General features: G+C 44.8%; 1 protein-coding gene across 1 annotated transcript; it reads right to left on the reverse strand.

The window, feature by feature from the left end:
- Positions 1-649: 649 nt before the first annotated feature.
- LOC102821847 (ubiquitin-like protein 3-like) lies at positions 650-16,401 on the reverse strand. Its single transcript, XM_006832044.1, has 6 exons — positions 16,304-16,401; positions 11,435-11,495; positions 9,573-9,681; positions 4,381-4,467; positions 849-926; positions 650-702 (listed from the first exon to the last, which is right to left on the reverse strand). The coding sequence occupies exons 1-6, from the start codon at positions 16,399-16,401 to the stop codon at positions 650-652; spliced, it is 486 nt and encodes a 161-aa protein (XP_006832107.1).
- Between the last annotated feature and the right edge of the window lie 609 nt (positions 16,402-17,010).

Raw genomic sequence — 17,010 nt, forward strand, 5'->3', positions numbered from 1 at the left:
GCAAGGAGACGCGCGCTCGTCTTGGTGTGCAGTGCGCATGAGCACTCGGTTTCCGCGTACTTGGGCGCATGTAGTCGGAGAGACCAGGGCTTTCGTCTACCCTCCGCTGCGTGCTTCAGACAGGCACGTTCTGTTTGTCTGTTTGTCTGTTTGCTCTGGTGTCTGTTTAGCATCCTGTGCTCAGGTTGACTACCATTGCCCCTTCGCGGGCGAGCCCAGTCCTTCACTGGGGTATCTGCCGAGCATCTTCCCGTGGGGACTGTATCTGGGGGTGTTTCTAGGTGCCCTCGGCCGGGTTATCAATCTTGTGGATGCGGCACATCGGGCCAATTGTTTGGTGGTTGTTTTGTTGTTGTGTGTTTTTTAGGGCAAATGGTATTTAGAACTCTTGATTTGTAACGTTCTGGGCATGAACTTTTTGGTGTGCGTGTGGCCCCAAAATGGTTTCTGCTCCGGAAGGTTGGTTGTTTTCTTTACTGCATTCAAAACCCAATGCATTGAAGACTGCTCAATACAGACAAAAATACCAGAAACTAAAAAAAAAAACACAAAAACCCCAACAAAAACCAGAGTGAAAAGTGTCCTTGGTTCTTGTGACTGTCACGGCTGGTGGGCTAGTTGAGTCCCGCCCCCTCAGCTGACCCCGCCTTCACAGGATGATACAGCAGTTACTCTCACCGGTCTTTTCACGGTTCCTTTGACCTGGGGTGGAGAGAATGCAATTTCAGTCTGTTTTCAAGAAGCGCTACTCATCAAAAGGACGAGCATTTCTTTACCCTGAAAGCCCACAGCATCCTTGACCGCCTGCTTCTGGGATGCAGTGGTGACTGTCCCTGAGCCCGTCTTACCTTGAGAGTTTGGCTCCGGCAATGTCTCTCTGGCCACCAAATGCATCACGGTTGTTTTGCCAAAGGGCAGTTTTAATGCTGCGGGAAAAGTAGAAAACACGAAGTCACCTACCCTGAGACCTCCCATTGACCCGTTTACACACAGGCGGCTTTCTGGCAGCTTTTCTCACGCTGCACACTACTCAGCGGACTGAACGTCTCCAATAGGAAGTGAAATTCCATAAACATTTCCAGAAGCAGCCTAGGGGGGAGGGTAGCCTCAAAGTGGAAACAGTGGTATTAAACGATCGTGGATTTTCCACCCGCTTTTTGAAGCCTCCTTGTACAATTCAAATAACGGTTCTCTCCAGCTTTGACTATTGGCTTGATACGGTATGTACAGACTCATTGTTTAAGGAACAAGATAAGAGAAAATATGTAACTGATTAGTAACAGAAATAACTTTTAGGGGAGAAAAGAAAAACAAAAACATGTGATGTTTCTTTTTTTTTTTTTTTAAAGAAATCTTTTTCTAGCTAGACTAAGGGTAAGTTTACATTGGGTGCTATTTTGTTTATGTAATGCAGACACAGACCAAATGACAAATGTAATTTTTAATACTCTTTAACATTCTTTGACTATAAATGTTTTCAAAAAGGTTAGTCTTGGCATTATTAAAAATCATTGTTTCTTAATCAAGATTTTGATTTGTTTTGTTTTTAAACTCATGTTAAAACAAAAATTATTACAACATACAAGTAAGTTTCAAAAAGTTCCTGGGAAAATTCCATTATTTTAAAATTCCATTTCCCCCTGAAGTATTTGAAGTCTCCTTGTATTCAGACATGGAGAAAATAATTTAACAAAAATCTATGTATTCATCCATGAGCCACAAAAGCATATACGGACATCAAGTCTCCTGGCAAATCCCTTTGTTGGGCTGTGTTTAATTAGCAGCAGCTGGCAGACCGACTTCAGGCGCTGTGTCCCCTGGATAACGTTTGACCTTGGACACCCCAGTCCACGTGCTCTTCACGCTCTACAAACTGGCGGTGGAATACTATTGGCAGGGATGAGCCTCCTACTTCAATTTACAGGGTAGAATTCAAAACAAAACCAGCCTGAATTATAATCAAGATTATTAATACCTCAGGTCATCAAGGCGAGCTTCATTTTATTTACAGTCCAAAAGCCATAATTTGGTCTAGTCTCTTGACCTCTACAGTTCCAATGGAAGCAAGATGGCCCCAGAACACCCTAAGTGTACACTCCCACCCACTGCTGGCAAGCTGATCCCTGAGTAGTGTCACTGAGAGACCCTATCTAGGGTCTCCAAGACTAAATCTTTATGGGAGCAGCCAGCCTCTTCGTTCTCCCTGAACGGCTGGTAAGAGTGAAATGCCAACTTTGTGGTTAGCAGTCCTTCTCCTACAGTGCCACCCAGGACTCCTCCGAATCCCACCAAGAGGTAGAAAAGCACCAGAAACAAAATACAGCTCTGTTGGAATGGCTGATAGCTTAGGGTGGACAAAAGTGCTTTCCAGAGCAGTTATAACCCTCCAGGGCTTGCCCCACTGACTGGATAGGGCTCATCACTTACATACATCCACTCTCTAGCCCTTATGATCCAGTGTCTGCTGAGTGGACTCTGGCTGCGTAATGCTAGAGCAAGGAGCTCTGGTAATGTAGTGGTTACGAGTCGGGCTGCTGACCTTAAGGTCGCCAGTTTGAAACTACGAGCCATTCTGCAGGAGAAAGATGAGGTTCCTGTAAAGATTTATAGCTTTGGAACCCTATACAGGGTCGCTATGAGTCGGAATGGACTCCATGGCACATAGCCACTACCACCACCAATGCTAGAACACCTTGAAGAGATTCTGTTTCATTCAACCCTGTATCCCCAAGGGTTGGCAAATGGGAACAACTCAATAAATACACGATGAATGGATAAATAAAAACATTGCATCTTTAAGGAAAAACAGACTGACTACTTCACTGTCAGGTTTAGAAAGAAAAAAACACGGTATTATATTGCAAATGTCTAATTATCTGCGTATATTTCAAATATGGATGCCAACCCCATTCAAAACCACGTTCCATAAGGGGGCACCACTGAGCTTCATGTCTCCAATCATAACTGGTGCTTCCCTTGTGGACAGCACGGTTGGTTCCAAGCGTGGCCCTGGCGGTGCAGCCACTCAAAGTCCAACTACTAGTTTGAGGGCTGTGGTTCCAACACAGCAGTTGCTCTGCAGAAGACAGTCATGGCTCTCTGCTTCTGTAGTGATTTATAACTTTGGAAATCCTTTGGACAGTCCTACTCTATCCTATGGAGTCTTGGTGTGGCGCTGTGGGTTAATGCACTGGACTACACAAGGTTGGTGGTTCAAGCTCACCAGCTGTTCCTCAGAAACCCTATACAGGTCGCTATAAGTCAGACCAACTTGAGGGCACTTAACAACAATCCTGTCCTATAGGATCGCTATGACTTGGAATCAATTCATTAGCAAATGGTTTTGTTTTTGGAAACACTAAGTCCTTGGAATATACAAACAACCCTTCCAACCTAAGAGGTGGGTGGCCAGTGTTACCCCATTTTATTGTTGAGGATATTGGGGCACAGAATGGTTACATAACCTGCCTCAGGTTACACAACCCACAAGTGGGGGCGCTAGATACTCCAGAGCCCTCTTCCATCACTGCACTATAAACGGACCTCTAACTGGCTGCCGGGGAGTCCATCCTGACTCACGGTGACCTCATCAATTCCAAGTTTGCCATCTTTACAGGAGGAGACAGCCCCATCTTTCTCCCTAGGGTAGCTAGCTGGTGGGTTTGAACCACCGACCTTTCAGTGAACAGTTGAACGCTGCAACCTCTACACCATCAGATCTCCCACTACACTCGACTGCCTCTCTGACTTCAGTCATTTGCTGTTATTGTCACATGGTTAGCAGTTGTATCAGTTAGGGTCAAGCAAAAATATTCATTTATTCCTCGATTTGAAAACCAATTATAAGCCTTCTCAGGTTTGTGTGCACGAGTTTAGCTTAGAAATAATACATTAAAATTACATTATCCAGAAGAAAAGTGAAACACTGGTAAAGTAATAGGCATGGGCGCTCACCTGTAACGGGACAGAATTTATTTTGTAAGGTATGAATGCCCTACCTTAGTTACTAAAATTGAATTTAACAGAATACAAAATGTAAAACTCAAAACCAAACCCATGGCCCTGAGTCGCTTCTGATACCCAGAGACTCCCAGAACCGAGAACAACTGCCCCATAGGGGTTCCCAGGCTGCGAATCCATAAGGACCACAGACTGCCTCATCTTTCTCCCAGGGAAGCAGCTCAATGCTTGCAACCACTATGCCACCAGGCTCTTCACTAAATGCCGAGGTGTAGGCAAAGCAAAGACCCGGTGGGCAGAATTCACACTGAACATTAGGACTTTGTAGCTCTTTAGTACAATGAAAAGCATCTACATTAAGGAAAGAAAGAGTACCATCAGCAAACAGACATTCAACTCCAGGACAAAGGTGACTGTTACCTCCTAGTGTGACATTTCCGTGTAGAAACCGTCCTTGATAAATAAGCCGGAGGATATTTGGACTGCTGACTTGTTCCTCTTCCCAGTCTGAAAAGAATCCAGTGAGCTGGTCAGGTGCATTTCAACACACAATTAAGGAACTACCACTCTGCTTTACAAATTCAGCTCCCCGCCAGCCAGAGTGCTGACAAAGACACCACTGGGAACGTCCGAATAACCGAGACATCTCTACACATACATTCACTGCAGCCTTGCTTTCTGCTAGTGCTTCTCATTAAATAATGAAGAGGACATGTTTTGACTGGTAAAGAATACCAAAATGTGCCAAACTGTAGCCCTGAAGCTTATAAAATTAAAGCAGATGAGTTTAGAAAAGTCTAATCCTAGCAAATAAAAACAGCATTTGAAAATTACTTGCAATGACCAATTACTACTAGAGAGGACTATAACGTTCCAATATTGTATCTGTTTATATATTCCAGGCTAGAAAACAGTAAGCATAATAGATTTTAAATGAATGAATGAATATATTGGTACCGAGAATTACACGACACAGTGTTCGTTCACTGCACCTGAGATGAGTAGTCAGAAGGAACCCCCCCCGCCCCCCCCAATAGCATATATTAGAAGGCAATCTCCAAATACGAAAGCTAGAAAAGTACGCACATAGTCAAGAGACAAGCTGGTGGGTTGGATGGGTAACAGACCATTTCATTTCGGAGTATACTCTGTGTTATAGTAACCTAGAAACACCCCCTGAAGTCTTCTTTTAAATAAAACAATTGTTTAGCTTCATTAGCACAGGATGTCTGGCGGGATCTTTGGGTTCCTTTACGGAACTACTATCTGTATGAACCTGAGGTTACTCAGGAACGATGGAAGAGCCACTAGGAGGGGCAGGGGGAGCGTGGCAGTACAACCTGGAAACTCATCAAGGCCACTGAGCGGCACATGGAGAAAACTGTTGCTTTGGTGCACGCTCTGTGGGGATGTTCTCAACAACAATAAAAATGCAATGAATTACTTTCAAAGTTAGACCCAACTGTCTATAGTGAGAGAAAATCTGGCAATGAGTATCAATGAGGAGTGCAAACAGGAGCCTGGTCACTGAAATTCACACGTGGAAAATGTCACACTCTTAAATGTATTGTGCGCTTGTTTCTGCAATGAAAAATATCAGACACGCCCACAGCAAGGGTTTCAGGACACAGAGGCTGTAGTTAGGGTTAAGTGCTTTTCATCTAGTTGGACATGTAATTATTTAAGCGGATTTTGATAAACATTTTAGAATTCTGCATGTTGTCTTGGACAGAAGTGGTAGTGGGATGTGCTTTGTTTTCCTATAGAAGGAGATGATAACGGTCAATGACAAAAAACCCCCAAAAGCTGTAAACATTTTGAAGAGTGAGCGATGTAGGAGAAGCGTCCCCTTTGCACTTTGAGGGCTCAGAGATAGTCAGCCACATTCTCTGGAATTCCTCTCATTTCTTCCCTACCCTGCCCTCTGTGGCCACATCACTCCACTAATCCCAGATCTCTCCTGGGGTTGTCAGGTGCTGTGGAGTCAGTTCCCACTCATAGCATCATAGCAACCCTCTCTACAACAGAAGGAAGCGCCGCTCAGCTCAGCCCTGCACCATCCGTACACCTGTTATGTTACAGAGCTTACTGCTACTGCCAATATGCTAATCCATCTCCTTGGCGGGGGGTGTGAGGGGTTGGGGGGGTGGGTGTCTTATTCTTTTCACTGACCCTGCACCAGGCAGGATGTCCTTCTCTTCAGGGACTGGGCCCTCCTGGTAACATGCCCGAAGAGTGAGAGACGAAGTCTCACCATTGGTGTTTCTAAGGGGCATTCTCCAGGAGTCTTGGTGTGACGCTGTAGGATAAGCCCTGGACTGCTAACCACAATGCTGGTGTTTGTTGGCAGCCCTATACAGGGTACTATGAGCTGGAACCAACTGGACTGTACTAACAACTACAAGGGGTATTCTGGCTGTACTTCTTCCAGTTAGATCTGTTTGTTCTTCCTCCTGGGGAAGAACCATGAAATCCACCTTTAACATGCTAGAATGGTGTGGCACTGCAGGGTAAGCACTGGACTGTAAGTCTGGTTTCAGCCATTGGGTTGTTAGTTCAAACTCACCAGCCACTCCTGAGAAACCCTATACAAGGTTGCTATGAACCAGAACCTACTCTACAGCACTTAACAACAACTTTGAATTCACTCACTTGTCCCCAAATTATTGCTTCATGAGATATTGATGTTCTAGATGGAAGTGTCACAAAGATACATATAGTAAAAAAGAAAGAGAAAAGGCAGTAACTTGTCTAACCCACAAAGGGGTAATAAAAGGCTAAAAGATACACATTTCATATTAACACCTCCCAGACCCCTCTGGAAGCCCTGAAACAGAGAATCCTGAAGAAGGGCAGGGCTTAAAATAAAGGAAATTTCCAGACACAGAAACATCAATTTACCAGATATTTTGGGGATGTGGGAGTGGTTACACATGGCCCAGTAACAGCTCTGGTTATTCCTCTATTAGCAACATCTCCAAGAAACTGTGTAAAAACAATACCAAATCCACTGCCACTGAGTCAATGCTGATTCACAGAGACCCTATATTGAGTTTCATGAGGCTGCAAATCTTTTTGGGAGAAGACAACCTCATCTTTCCCCCACAGAGTGGCTGGTGGGTTTGAACTGTCAGTCCAACGCTTGACCAACAGCACCACCAACAAACTCCTTCTAGAAGTATATTATACAAATGTTTTCTTATCATCAGTAAATATTTACTTTGACTTTCAGTATATTTAGTAATTAGTACAGTAGACGGATATTCTTTGTTTAAATATTTTATATGAACTACAAAATCAATTTTTTTTTCCCTTCCTTATAATGAGCTCTGGTAGTGTAGTGGTTATGAATTGGGCTGCTAACCTCAGGGTCAGCAGTTTGAAACTACCAACTGTTCTGTGGAAGAAAGATGAGGCTTTCTGTTCCTGTAAAGATTTACAGCCTCGGAAACCCTGTACAGGGTCACTACGAGTAAGAATCGACCCCAACGGCACATAACCATCGCCACCACCATAGTGTCTAAAAGTGCAGAACACATTTGGCAAAGTGAGGAAATACAAGAAACAAAAAACTTTCTCTGTGAAAACTCTTGATATGATCAGCTGCCAACCCAGTTAGTTGTCTGGGATACTGTGTAGGGCAAAGGCCCGCACTTGAGTCTGTCTTTGCTTTACCATTAATCAGGGAACTTTAAGAAGTTAAAACAAGTTTTGATCATCATGTCAATTATGAAAACCAGCTTATTTGTTCTCACCTCAGTACTGTCTAAACACAGTAATTTATAGATTTTCGAAGAGCATCGTCCTTTCTGTTCTTTTTTAAGTATGGACAGATGTTGAAACTGACTAGGAGTCATCTATGGAACCACAGCTAGTAAGTACATCACTACAGTTAGGTCAGTCGTTGTCACTACTAGGGACTGAAAACTCTTTTCATTTGCTCATGTTCTGTTGCAAGTTTATGAAGAAAGCCCAATATTATATGAGGCCCCCACCCCCACCCCATGTAGCTGATTCACTTTTCAGTAGAAATGATTATTATTATTATTTTTAGCCACAGCCTTCCCTCCCTGTCTGAGTGACCAGAACAGATTTTCCTGGCTACTAATGGGCAGAATCACCCAACACTTGACAGTATCTGTCAGGATCAGTATTTCCTAAACTCAGGTCTAAGAGCCCACCGAGATACAGCATTCAACACTGGAAAGGCCTCTTCAAGAATCTGTAGATTGTGTTTTCATTTTAATGACAATCTCAAAGAGACCTCCTAGGTCATTCAAATAATCCCCTGGCAGCCAAATTAGAGCCTTGGGATCTCGCTGCCAGCGCATGTGTGTGTTTACGACAGTGAGACTGTCTGGTGCCAAGCAGCGTCCACTGTCAAGGGGCTAATGAGGACTAGCAGCGTGGTTAACCTCTTAGTTAAAGGTGCACTCTTTAAGGCTGGACAGCCACTTGGTATGCTGCATGGATGAAGGTTGTGTGGGAACTGCAGGTAAGAGTAAGCACCACAGGATGCAGGGATATTGGAAGGTCACACGCAGCTGTGTCCCCTCGCGAGGCGGCATGAGATTCCCCGGCACACTGACGTCTATTTGAATATCAGTGGTTTTTGAGCTGGCGTTACATTGTTTTATGGCTGGGCACAAGTTACAGGCATAAAGAGTTTTACTTTGGGTTTATGTTTGTATCTTCTAAAGCAGACAACATGATAATAAAACACAGCTGAAGACAGTTCTAGGGGACTATGAGGAATCACTTCTAACAGGACTGCATGTCCTATTTAAGGCTGCGAGGCCCCAAGAGAAACCATCCATTTTGCATTCACACTGTGTTCTTTGTGGGAATGAGCCTCCGCCTTTAAGAGTTCAAACTGCTCCTGCAGGTAGATGAACGGAAACCAGCTGGCGGCGTCCTCTCATAACTTAGGCACAAGGCAGGCCATCAAAAGGGCCACACTGACACATGGGCAAAGTTCAAAGGGGGAGAACTAATGACTCACTCTCAGGTTCCACTGCATAGAAAGGAACCAGAGAGGAAGACAATCCCCGACACCTCCTACAACTGTGCCTGTTGTGGGCACAGGCCATCTTCATTGTGAAAACCATGTCGTGGATTTTCCAGCCTCTTGATCTTGTTCAAGGCAAGTAGGAATTGACAGGACATTGGAAATGAACTTTACCTAAAACTCAATTTTCACACGGGCCACCTATAGACTAGACCAAAGAGCATGCCTTACACAGTCTGCTGAAGAGATGTTTTCTTTTCTTGCACTTTGTGTTTGGTATACATTGCTAGGACATGGATATGAGAGCGTGTGTGTGTGTGTGTGTGTGTGTGTGTGTGTGTGTGAACAACACTGTGTTTTGCTTCTTAAAACAAGTATTTTGTAATTTACATAAAAACAGTCTGAAGGCAACAAACAGCAGGGATGCCGTGCTGGTCTCCCTGAAAAGCATTCTGCAGTGAAAGAGGCAAACGGCAACTTCTCGGAAAGGATAAAACGGTCCCATTCCCCACTCCCCTACACCCTCAATGACTTGTTTGTCAACTGTCTAAAAACTTCCGTCTAAGGGGGTGGGGAGGGGGCATCGAGAATAAGCATTACTCACCCATGGGCCAGTTGTCATACACATGCTTTGCGATGTCAGAAGCTGAGTCATTAGGGGAAAACAGGAATTCTTTTGTCTTCCCGCTTACCAAGATAAGGCGCAAATTTATCTGGGGAAGAAAAAATGAAATGATGCCTTTAATAAACATCTTGGAATTTTAAAGTAAAAAAAAGATTCACAGGCTTTCTTATTGCAATCATTAACCATATCGTCATTTATTGCTAATGTCAACCTGATTGCTTTTACTAAATTAGAATCTGTCAAGTTTTGTTTAGAATGGAAATTTACTTAGGATTTTAGTATACAAAAAATTATACTATGGTAAGCCAAAAAGCCTTGCTACAAAGTCTCAGAAACCTTCAATCAACACAAATATGAAACTGTGAAGTTACTGTTTGTTTCTCTGTCCTCAAACTGGGTCTGCACATGTCGGGAGGTAATGTTTCCATCTCTCTAACCCTCCCCTGAAGAACTGTGTGCTCTTCCACTTACATCAGGTTCCAAACGCCAGTTTTGGCAACCTTGAGGGAGTCAAATTGTGTTCCTTTGAAATGTTCTTTGAGTTCAGGGAACAAAACAGAAGTCTGAAGGAGCAAGAACAGGGCTGAAGGGTAGATGGGATAAGGTTTCTCAAGGAAATTTTCTTAAGACAGCCCTTGAAAAATGAGCAGGTGCACTGTCAGGATGGGGAGAAAAAAACAGTTCTCAGAGTAACTTTCCTGTCCTTGTTCTCACTAAATTTCTTAAAACTTCTTCATGAGATGCCCCGGAACTGGCTTATGGCCTATGAGAAAATCTATTAAGATTATCCCTTTGGAATCCCATAATTTTCTGAGCTTCTCTTGGAATTTTAACTGGTCCAGCAGATGCCCTTGCAAGCCATTGTTTCGATTGGACCTTTTTTTTCCTTAAGGTACCCTACCGAGACTAAGTCAATACATTCCTGAGAGAACTTGTCTGCAGGCTCCACTGCGCCCAGAGACGTGCTTACAGGTTTCTGTTTAAAAGAACCCCATGGATACATGAACGGGAACCCTAGTTGCTTACCCTCCCTCATATATACATACACAGGTCATATCAACCGAACAGAAGAAAACAAAAATGCCTATGCTTCTCATTTCAACTCCCTAAAGAGTGTTCGGAGTCCTGGGGTGGTGCTGTGGGTTAATGAAGGCGTCAGAATGCAAAGCCGTTTGAACTGCAAGGTCGGTGGTTCAAGCTCAGCAGCTGCTCCTTGGAAACCCTACACAGGATTGCTATGGGTCGGAATTGACTCGATGGCACTTAACAACAACAACAACAACGAGTGTTCAGAACTGGGCTTCTTAGGTTTAACTATTACCATAAAATACAAATTTTCTATTTCGAAATCCTCTTCACTAAAAAGATAAAAAGTTAGTTGGTCTTCCTCTAAAAACAAAAAGAAAACAAAAATATATATGACTTTTTGAACTAGAAAAATTCTGCCAAGCTGAAATAAGTCGAATGGCTTCTGAGGAGCCAGTAGCAGTAGTTGCTTATTTAGGGGTGGGGGGAGCAGCCATGTGACACTCACAGTAAAAACACTGAGGCGGAAGTGGACCTAAAACGTTTGAGACCCACTGGATTGACATTTGGTTAGAAGCCCTAGTGATGCTGAGGGTTAAACACTGGGCTGCTAACTACAAGGTTGGTGGTTCAAACCCACCAGCAGCTCTGCGGGAGAAAGATGAGGCTTGTCTGCCCCCGCAATAAGACTGAGTCTTGGATACCCTAAGGAACAGCTCTACATTGTGCTATCGGGTCACTATGAGTTGGAATCTGTTTGATGGCAGGAAGTTTGGAGGTTTGGGTATATAGCTGGTTGAGCTGATTCAACTCACCAGAGTTTTTGAGGCCGACACCTTTCTGGAGGCAGATGCCCGGGTATTTCTCCTATTTCTCCTGGGGACCAAGAGCTCAGCAAGCAGCCACCAGGGCTCCCGGTACTACGCATATTAATGCAGTTCCCCAAAGACCCACTTTGAAAATTTCACTTGTTGTGATCAACCTGGTACTACTTCAAAAATAAAGTGAAAAAAATCCATTTCCCCATAACTCACAGAACTGGAAACATGGGTTTCCATACCTCAGGGCCTCTGTAAATAAGACCTTTCTAAGTTTGGGGTTTGGCCCAGATGCAACAAGTGAGTCCAGAGCCTTTACACGTAAAGAACAGAGATGCCACTGTGCCAGTTTCAAATGTGCCAGATCCCAGGATACCCAAGCTCTCTTCTTCAGTTACTTTTTTTTTGTTTTTTAATATAAAAACTACCAGAAAATCTCGCAAATTCCATGGCTGATACAAGAACACACAGGGGCTTCCTGAAGGACTCACTGATCACCAGTGCCTCGCCAATTTCATAGTTTGCTGGAGATGGAAGCATGCACAGACTCAAACAATTTCTCACTCAAAGTTAACTTCAGTGGGGTTCCATCAGAGAACCTGCTTTGTTGTGGAGCTCAGTAAAAGTTTTTACAAAGACAGAAGGGAAAAACAAAACACTTTGATCCTAGGTGAAAAGCCCTTTTGATGAAGGAGGGGCTTCAAAAAGTCAGTGGAAGAATTGCATGACGGTTTCATTCCATTTGAAGCCCCTGAATCTAGTAAGGCTTTCTTGTGCCTTTCCTAAGTCAAATAAAATCACACCAAAAGCTTCAACAAGTAATATGACCCAGAAACTCTGTAAGCGCCATTTGAAAAAGCTCACGTAGCAGTAGTTTACAAAAAGTATTAAGTTGTAGGAAACCTTAGCTGAGGGTGGTGGCTCTGAACGATAAGCAATGGACTACGACACAGCTTGGTGGGGTTTGAGCCCATCAGATGCTCAGTGGGAAGAAGATGAGGATCTCTGCTCCCACAAAGATATACAGCCTCGGAAACCCTACACAGGGTCCCTGTGAGTCAGCATCAACTTGGCACGTACCAACCATGACCCACTGCTGACTCTTCAAGCAAGGAACCCAACATCCAGAACAAGACATACAGAGCTACGCTCTTTGTGTAGGAAGAGAAAATATGTATGGACAAAAGAAAGCGTAAAGTCTATCTACAAGGGGGCTTCAAAAAGGTCATGGAAAAATGGTATTGTCTTGTCATTCCGTTCTTCCATGGACTTTTTGGAGCCTCCTTGTATATGCTCTGAACGTACAGAGAATCTTTTCCAAGCTACCTTCTAAGGGCCCTTCAGTCTTGAGGGTCCAAGAATTCACGCCCCTCACCATAGTTCAGCCATGTATGTTTTGTTCACCAGAAAGCAACACTGATCATGACAGTTGCACACAATGGAAAATAACAGCACTGAACAGAGGAAGCTGACTGCAACCCTCCAGCCTGGACACCAGATGCCCTCCACACAGACCTGCTGACCGACTAGCACAGCACTTTCTTGTTTCAGGGCGGTCAGGGCAGGTGTGGACTGAAGTCGGAGTGATGTCTCCCTTCAGCCTTGGGGCTCTGAGCGTTCTAGTGCACAGAGAGGGCAGCAGGCAGAGCAGGAGTGGACACAGGTCACCGCATGGATGTGTGGCCTGTCCAGGGCCCTCAGTCTTTAATCTGCTAGACTCAGGGGCTCTCCCAGCAGCAACACACCACAGCTTGAAGGAGCTCTGGTAGAATAGTGGTTACTGAGTCGGGCTGCTAACCTCAGGGTCAGCAGCTCGAAATCACCAGTGGGAGAAAGATGAGGCTTTCTGCTCCTGTAAAGATTCACAGCCTCAGAAACCCTATGCAGGGTTATTATGAGACAGAAGCGACTCCACGGTACACCACCACCACCACCACCATGTCTATCTTGGCTTATATTTTAAAAATTGCAGTGGAAGATGAACAACATTTTCCAAAAAGCCATTGCATTACAACTGGCACTTAATCTAGACTTGGTTGGTGATTTATTTTAAGCCATGCTTAACGACCCTGGTATAGGGCTTCTGAGCCTATATATCCTTCCGGCAGTAGAAAGCCTCATCTTTCTCCCTCGGAGAGACTGGTAAATGCCAACTTGTAACCCACTGAGCTACCAGGGCTCCGTGTATGGGAGGGCACATGAACAAGAGGGGAACAATCAACACAGCCAGCCATGCATCGAGTGGTTCACTGTACTTCAGGCTCTGCAGTAGCCCCTAGCCCCTCTCTGAAGGAGCACTGATGGCCCAATGGCTAACAACTCGGCTAGAAATCAAAAGGTTGACAGTTCAAACCCATCCATCGGCTCCTCGGGAGAAAAGACCTGCTGATCTGCTCCTTTACAGATGACAGCCTAGGAACCCCTGTGGGGCAGTCCCTTGGGGTTTCTGTGAGGTGTAATTGACTAATGGGTTTGTTTAGCACCTCTCTGAAGCGGTGGGGTGAGAAAGAGTTGAGAGATATTTGACAACATGCTCGTCAGGGGGTAGGTTGAGATTTGAACACAGGTCTGTTGAAAACCAAGCACATGCCGTCTACCACTCAGCTAGCGGGCAGCAGGAACCAATCTCCCCCTGCCCCTCACCCAATGAGCTCCAATCACATGCCCCCTCCTTTAAGTTCCTCAAAATGGCCAAGTTCTTCCTTGTCTCGGGGGCCTTTACACATAATGTGCTTTCTGCCAGGAAAGTCTGTTCCCCTCAACCAACCCCAATCCCCCTTGGATGAGATCATGAAACAGAACTTTTAACCAAAATGTAGGAAAATCACGTCAAACTGGTTCTGGAGAAGATAAGCGAGCCTTGTCATTTCCCATGGACTGGAGTGACGGTCATATCTGGGAAGGCATTAGATATTCTAGGGCATCATGAAAACAGCTTTCTACTTCTCAGTAAAGGCAGTTGAATTCTGTCTGTGGGGCGGGCACTGAGATCTGCTAAATGGACTGAAGTTACTGGGATCTTTTCCTACATTGTGTTTTTTGGCATTTAGCATGATGCTGACTTTAATACATACTGGATCTTCATAGGGTGAACGCCCCATGGGAGTCGGTATTTCCAACTGTAGATGTGTTGCCCAGTCCTGAGAGCTGCGTAAAGGGCAGGGCAGGGAATCCTCCCGTGTTAAACTTGAACCCAAGTAAGACGTGAACAACCTCGCAGCTTCCTTTTACTTGGAATGTGAATTTCTAGAACATTGAGCTCCTTTTAAAATTTTAAATTGCAGATTACATTCCCAAACAACGTTTTAATACTTTTTAAATTATATGAACCATTCAACTATTTATAAATTAAATTACTTTTTGAGTGCTGAGCATGAACTAGAAGCTATTGGGATTATAAAGATGAACTAATAACAGTGTGTTAGTCTACTTGGCTTCTACACAGATTGATTTTATTTTACTTTTTCATCAGGGAAGAAACGAAAGAAAACTTTGGGTTCTTGTAAGTACATTTCAGAATCAAATTATACAGAATTTGTAAAGCATTTAGTGCCTGGCACACAGTGGCTACCTAAATGATTATTATGAAGGATCACAATCACTGCACACCAGCTCTAAATGCACCCCTCCGAAATACTTTCCAGTGTACATTTGCTTTAAAATAAGGCTGGGAAATGCTGCTAAAATTCCATGAGAAACTGGCACTCTAGTTTCTTGAGAATTCTGACAAACTAAAGGAGCCCTGGTGGCACAAGGTTGGTGGTTCAAACCCAATGGCGCTCCCCACGAGAAAGATGAGGCCATCTGCTCTGCAAAGATTTACAGTCTCAGAAGCCCTAAAGGCAGTTCTATTCGGTCCTTTACAGTCCCTGTGAGTCGGAATCAAGTTGTTGGCAGTGGGTTTGTTTTGTTTCTCTTTAGTCTTAAAATCATTTTTTCCCCATGAAGCGCTCTTGCACACTAAGAATCCACGTTAGTTCTGAATTCAGGTATGGCTGGTTAAAGCTGTCCCTTGAGAACCTGCATGTAGAATTCACCTTGGCTACATCAGCCATAGGACAACAGGCAGCATGGGGCGGTTTCCTATACATCCTGCCAACTCCCCAGCAGTCTGAATGAAAGCACAGCGCTCCCTCTGGGGCTCTGGGTCCGTATCTAGGGAAACCTTTGTTTTGAAGAGGAGTTTTAGGTCTCATGACTCACTCAATGAACAACAAGTTCAGTACAACTGGTTCTCTCAACCAAGCAGGGATGAAGCCAGAGATGAGAGACAAGGAGCTAACGGGAAAGCAATAGAAGGGTGTTGGCGGGAAGCTTTCTCTTCCCCACTCATGTTCTTATAGACTTCACAATGATGATCATTTCTTTCCTCTGCCCATCTCCCATCAGTAAAACATGAAGGTGGAAGTTTTTAGCTAAGACAGAGTGAAAACAGTGGAGAAGGAAGCCCAGAACATTTACTGAACACCTACTGTGTTCCACACGTCTTCCGTACACAGCCTCATTTGATTCAGCTCTGCTGTTGGGCTATGTGCCGTCAAGTTGGTTCTGACGCACAGTGATCCAGTGACCATACGGGGAGCAGTCCAGTGATGATCCTAGAGTGCCACATCAGGACTCCAGCTCTAGCAAGGGCTTTTATTAGAATGAGGATGCCTGATTGGGCAGCTAACTGGAAGGTCAGAGGTTCACATCCACCAGCTGCTTCTGTGGGAGCAAGACCAGTCTATTGGGGGGAGCTGTACTCAGTGCCTCAGGGCTGCGACGAGTGGGCACCAACGATGGCAGTGGGTGGGCAGAGTCCTTCTCACTCTTGTCTCGGCTTGTTGGCATCCCTCACACATTAGGGTGCACAAGGGGGCCTACACGACAGCGATCAAGGTGGTTCCACCCAACACAAGGCCCTCGTGGCTACAGAAGTCACAGCGGTGATCAAAGGCAGCCCCAGGACTCTGGGCTGGCATTCGGCCACCTCAGAAGGTGGACAGGTCAGGGAAACGAACTCTGTTCACTTGGTTCACTGGTGTGGAGACACATCTGACTGGTGATCGGAAGGTCCCCATCGTCCCATGCCATATGTGTCATCTTCAGAAATGTCGAGCTGTAAGTGAATAGACCAGCTGCACCTTCTGGGGTGGTGCTGGTGTACCGTGGAGTTGGTTCTAACCCATAGTGACACTGCACAGGGTTTCCGAGGCTGTAAGTCTTTAGGGAGCCAAAGGGCTTATCTTTCTCCAGCGGACCAGCTGGTAGTTTCGAACAGCTGACCTTGCGGTTCGCAGCCCGATTCGTAACCTCTATGCTACCAGAGCTCCTTCACAAAATTGGTTTGAACCACAAGGTCAGGGGTTCAAACTCACCAGCCAGCCACTCCTCGGAAACCTTACACAGGGTCGCTATGAGTCTGAACATGCTTGACGGCACTTAGCAAGGACAAGTTGGAATCAACTTGACGGTGGGTTTTTTTGTTTGTTTGTTTTCATTCTTGTTGTTAGGTGGTGTGGAATCGTTTCTAACTCACTGAGACCCTCAGTACAACAGAAAGGAACACTGCTCACTCCTGTGCCAGCCTT

Source organism: Chrysochloris asiatica, unplaced genomic scaffold (assembly GCF_000296735.1).
Source record: "Chrysochloris asiatica unplaced genomic scaffold, ChrAsi1.0 scaffold00005, whole genome shotgun sequence".
NCBI lineage: Eukaryota > Metazoa > Chordata > Mammalia > Afrosoricida > Chrysochloridae > Chrysochloris > Chrysochloris asiatica.

Coding starts and splice junctions, on each gene's coding strand:
- LOC102821847 (XM_006832044.1), bottom strand. CDS start 16,401: ATGCCAGCCCAGAGTCCTGGGGCTGCCTTTGATCACCGCTGTGACTTC. Junction 4,468..9,572: donor GTATGACAACTGGCCCATGG/GTGAGTAATGCT, acceptor GATTCTTTTCAG/ACTGGGAAGAGGAACAAGTC. Junction 703..848: donor GCCGGAGCCAAACTCTCAAG/GTAAGACGGGCT, acceptor TCTCCACCCCAG/GTCAAAGGAACCGTGAAAAG.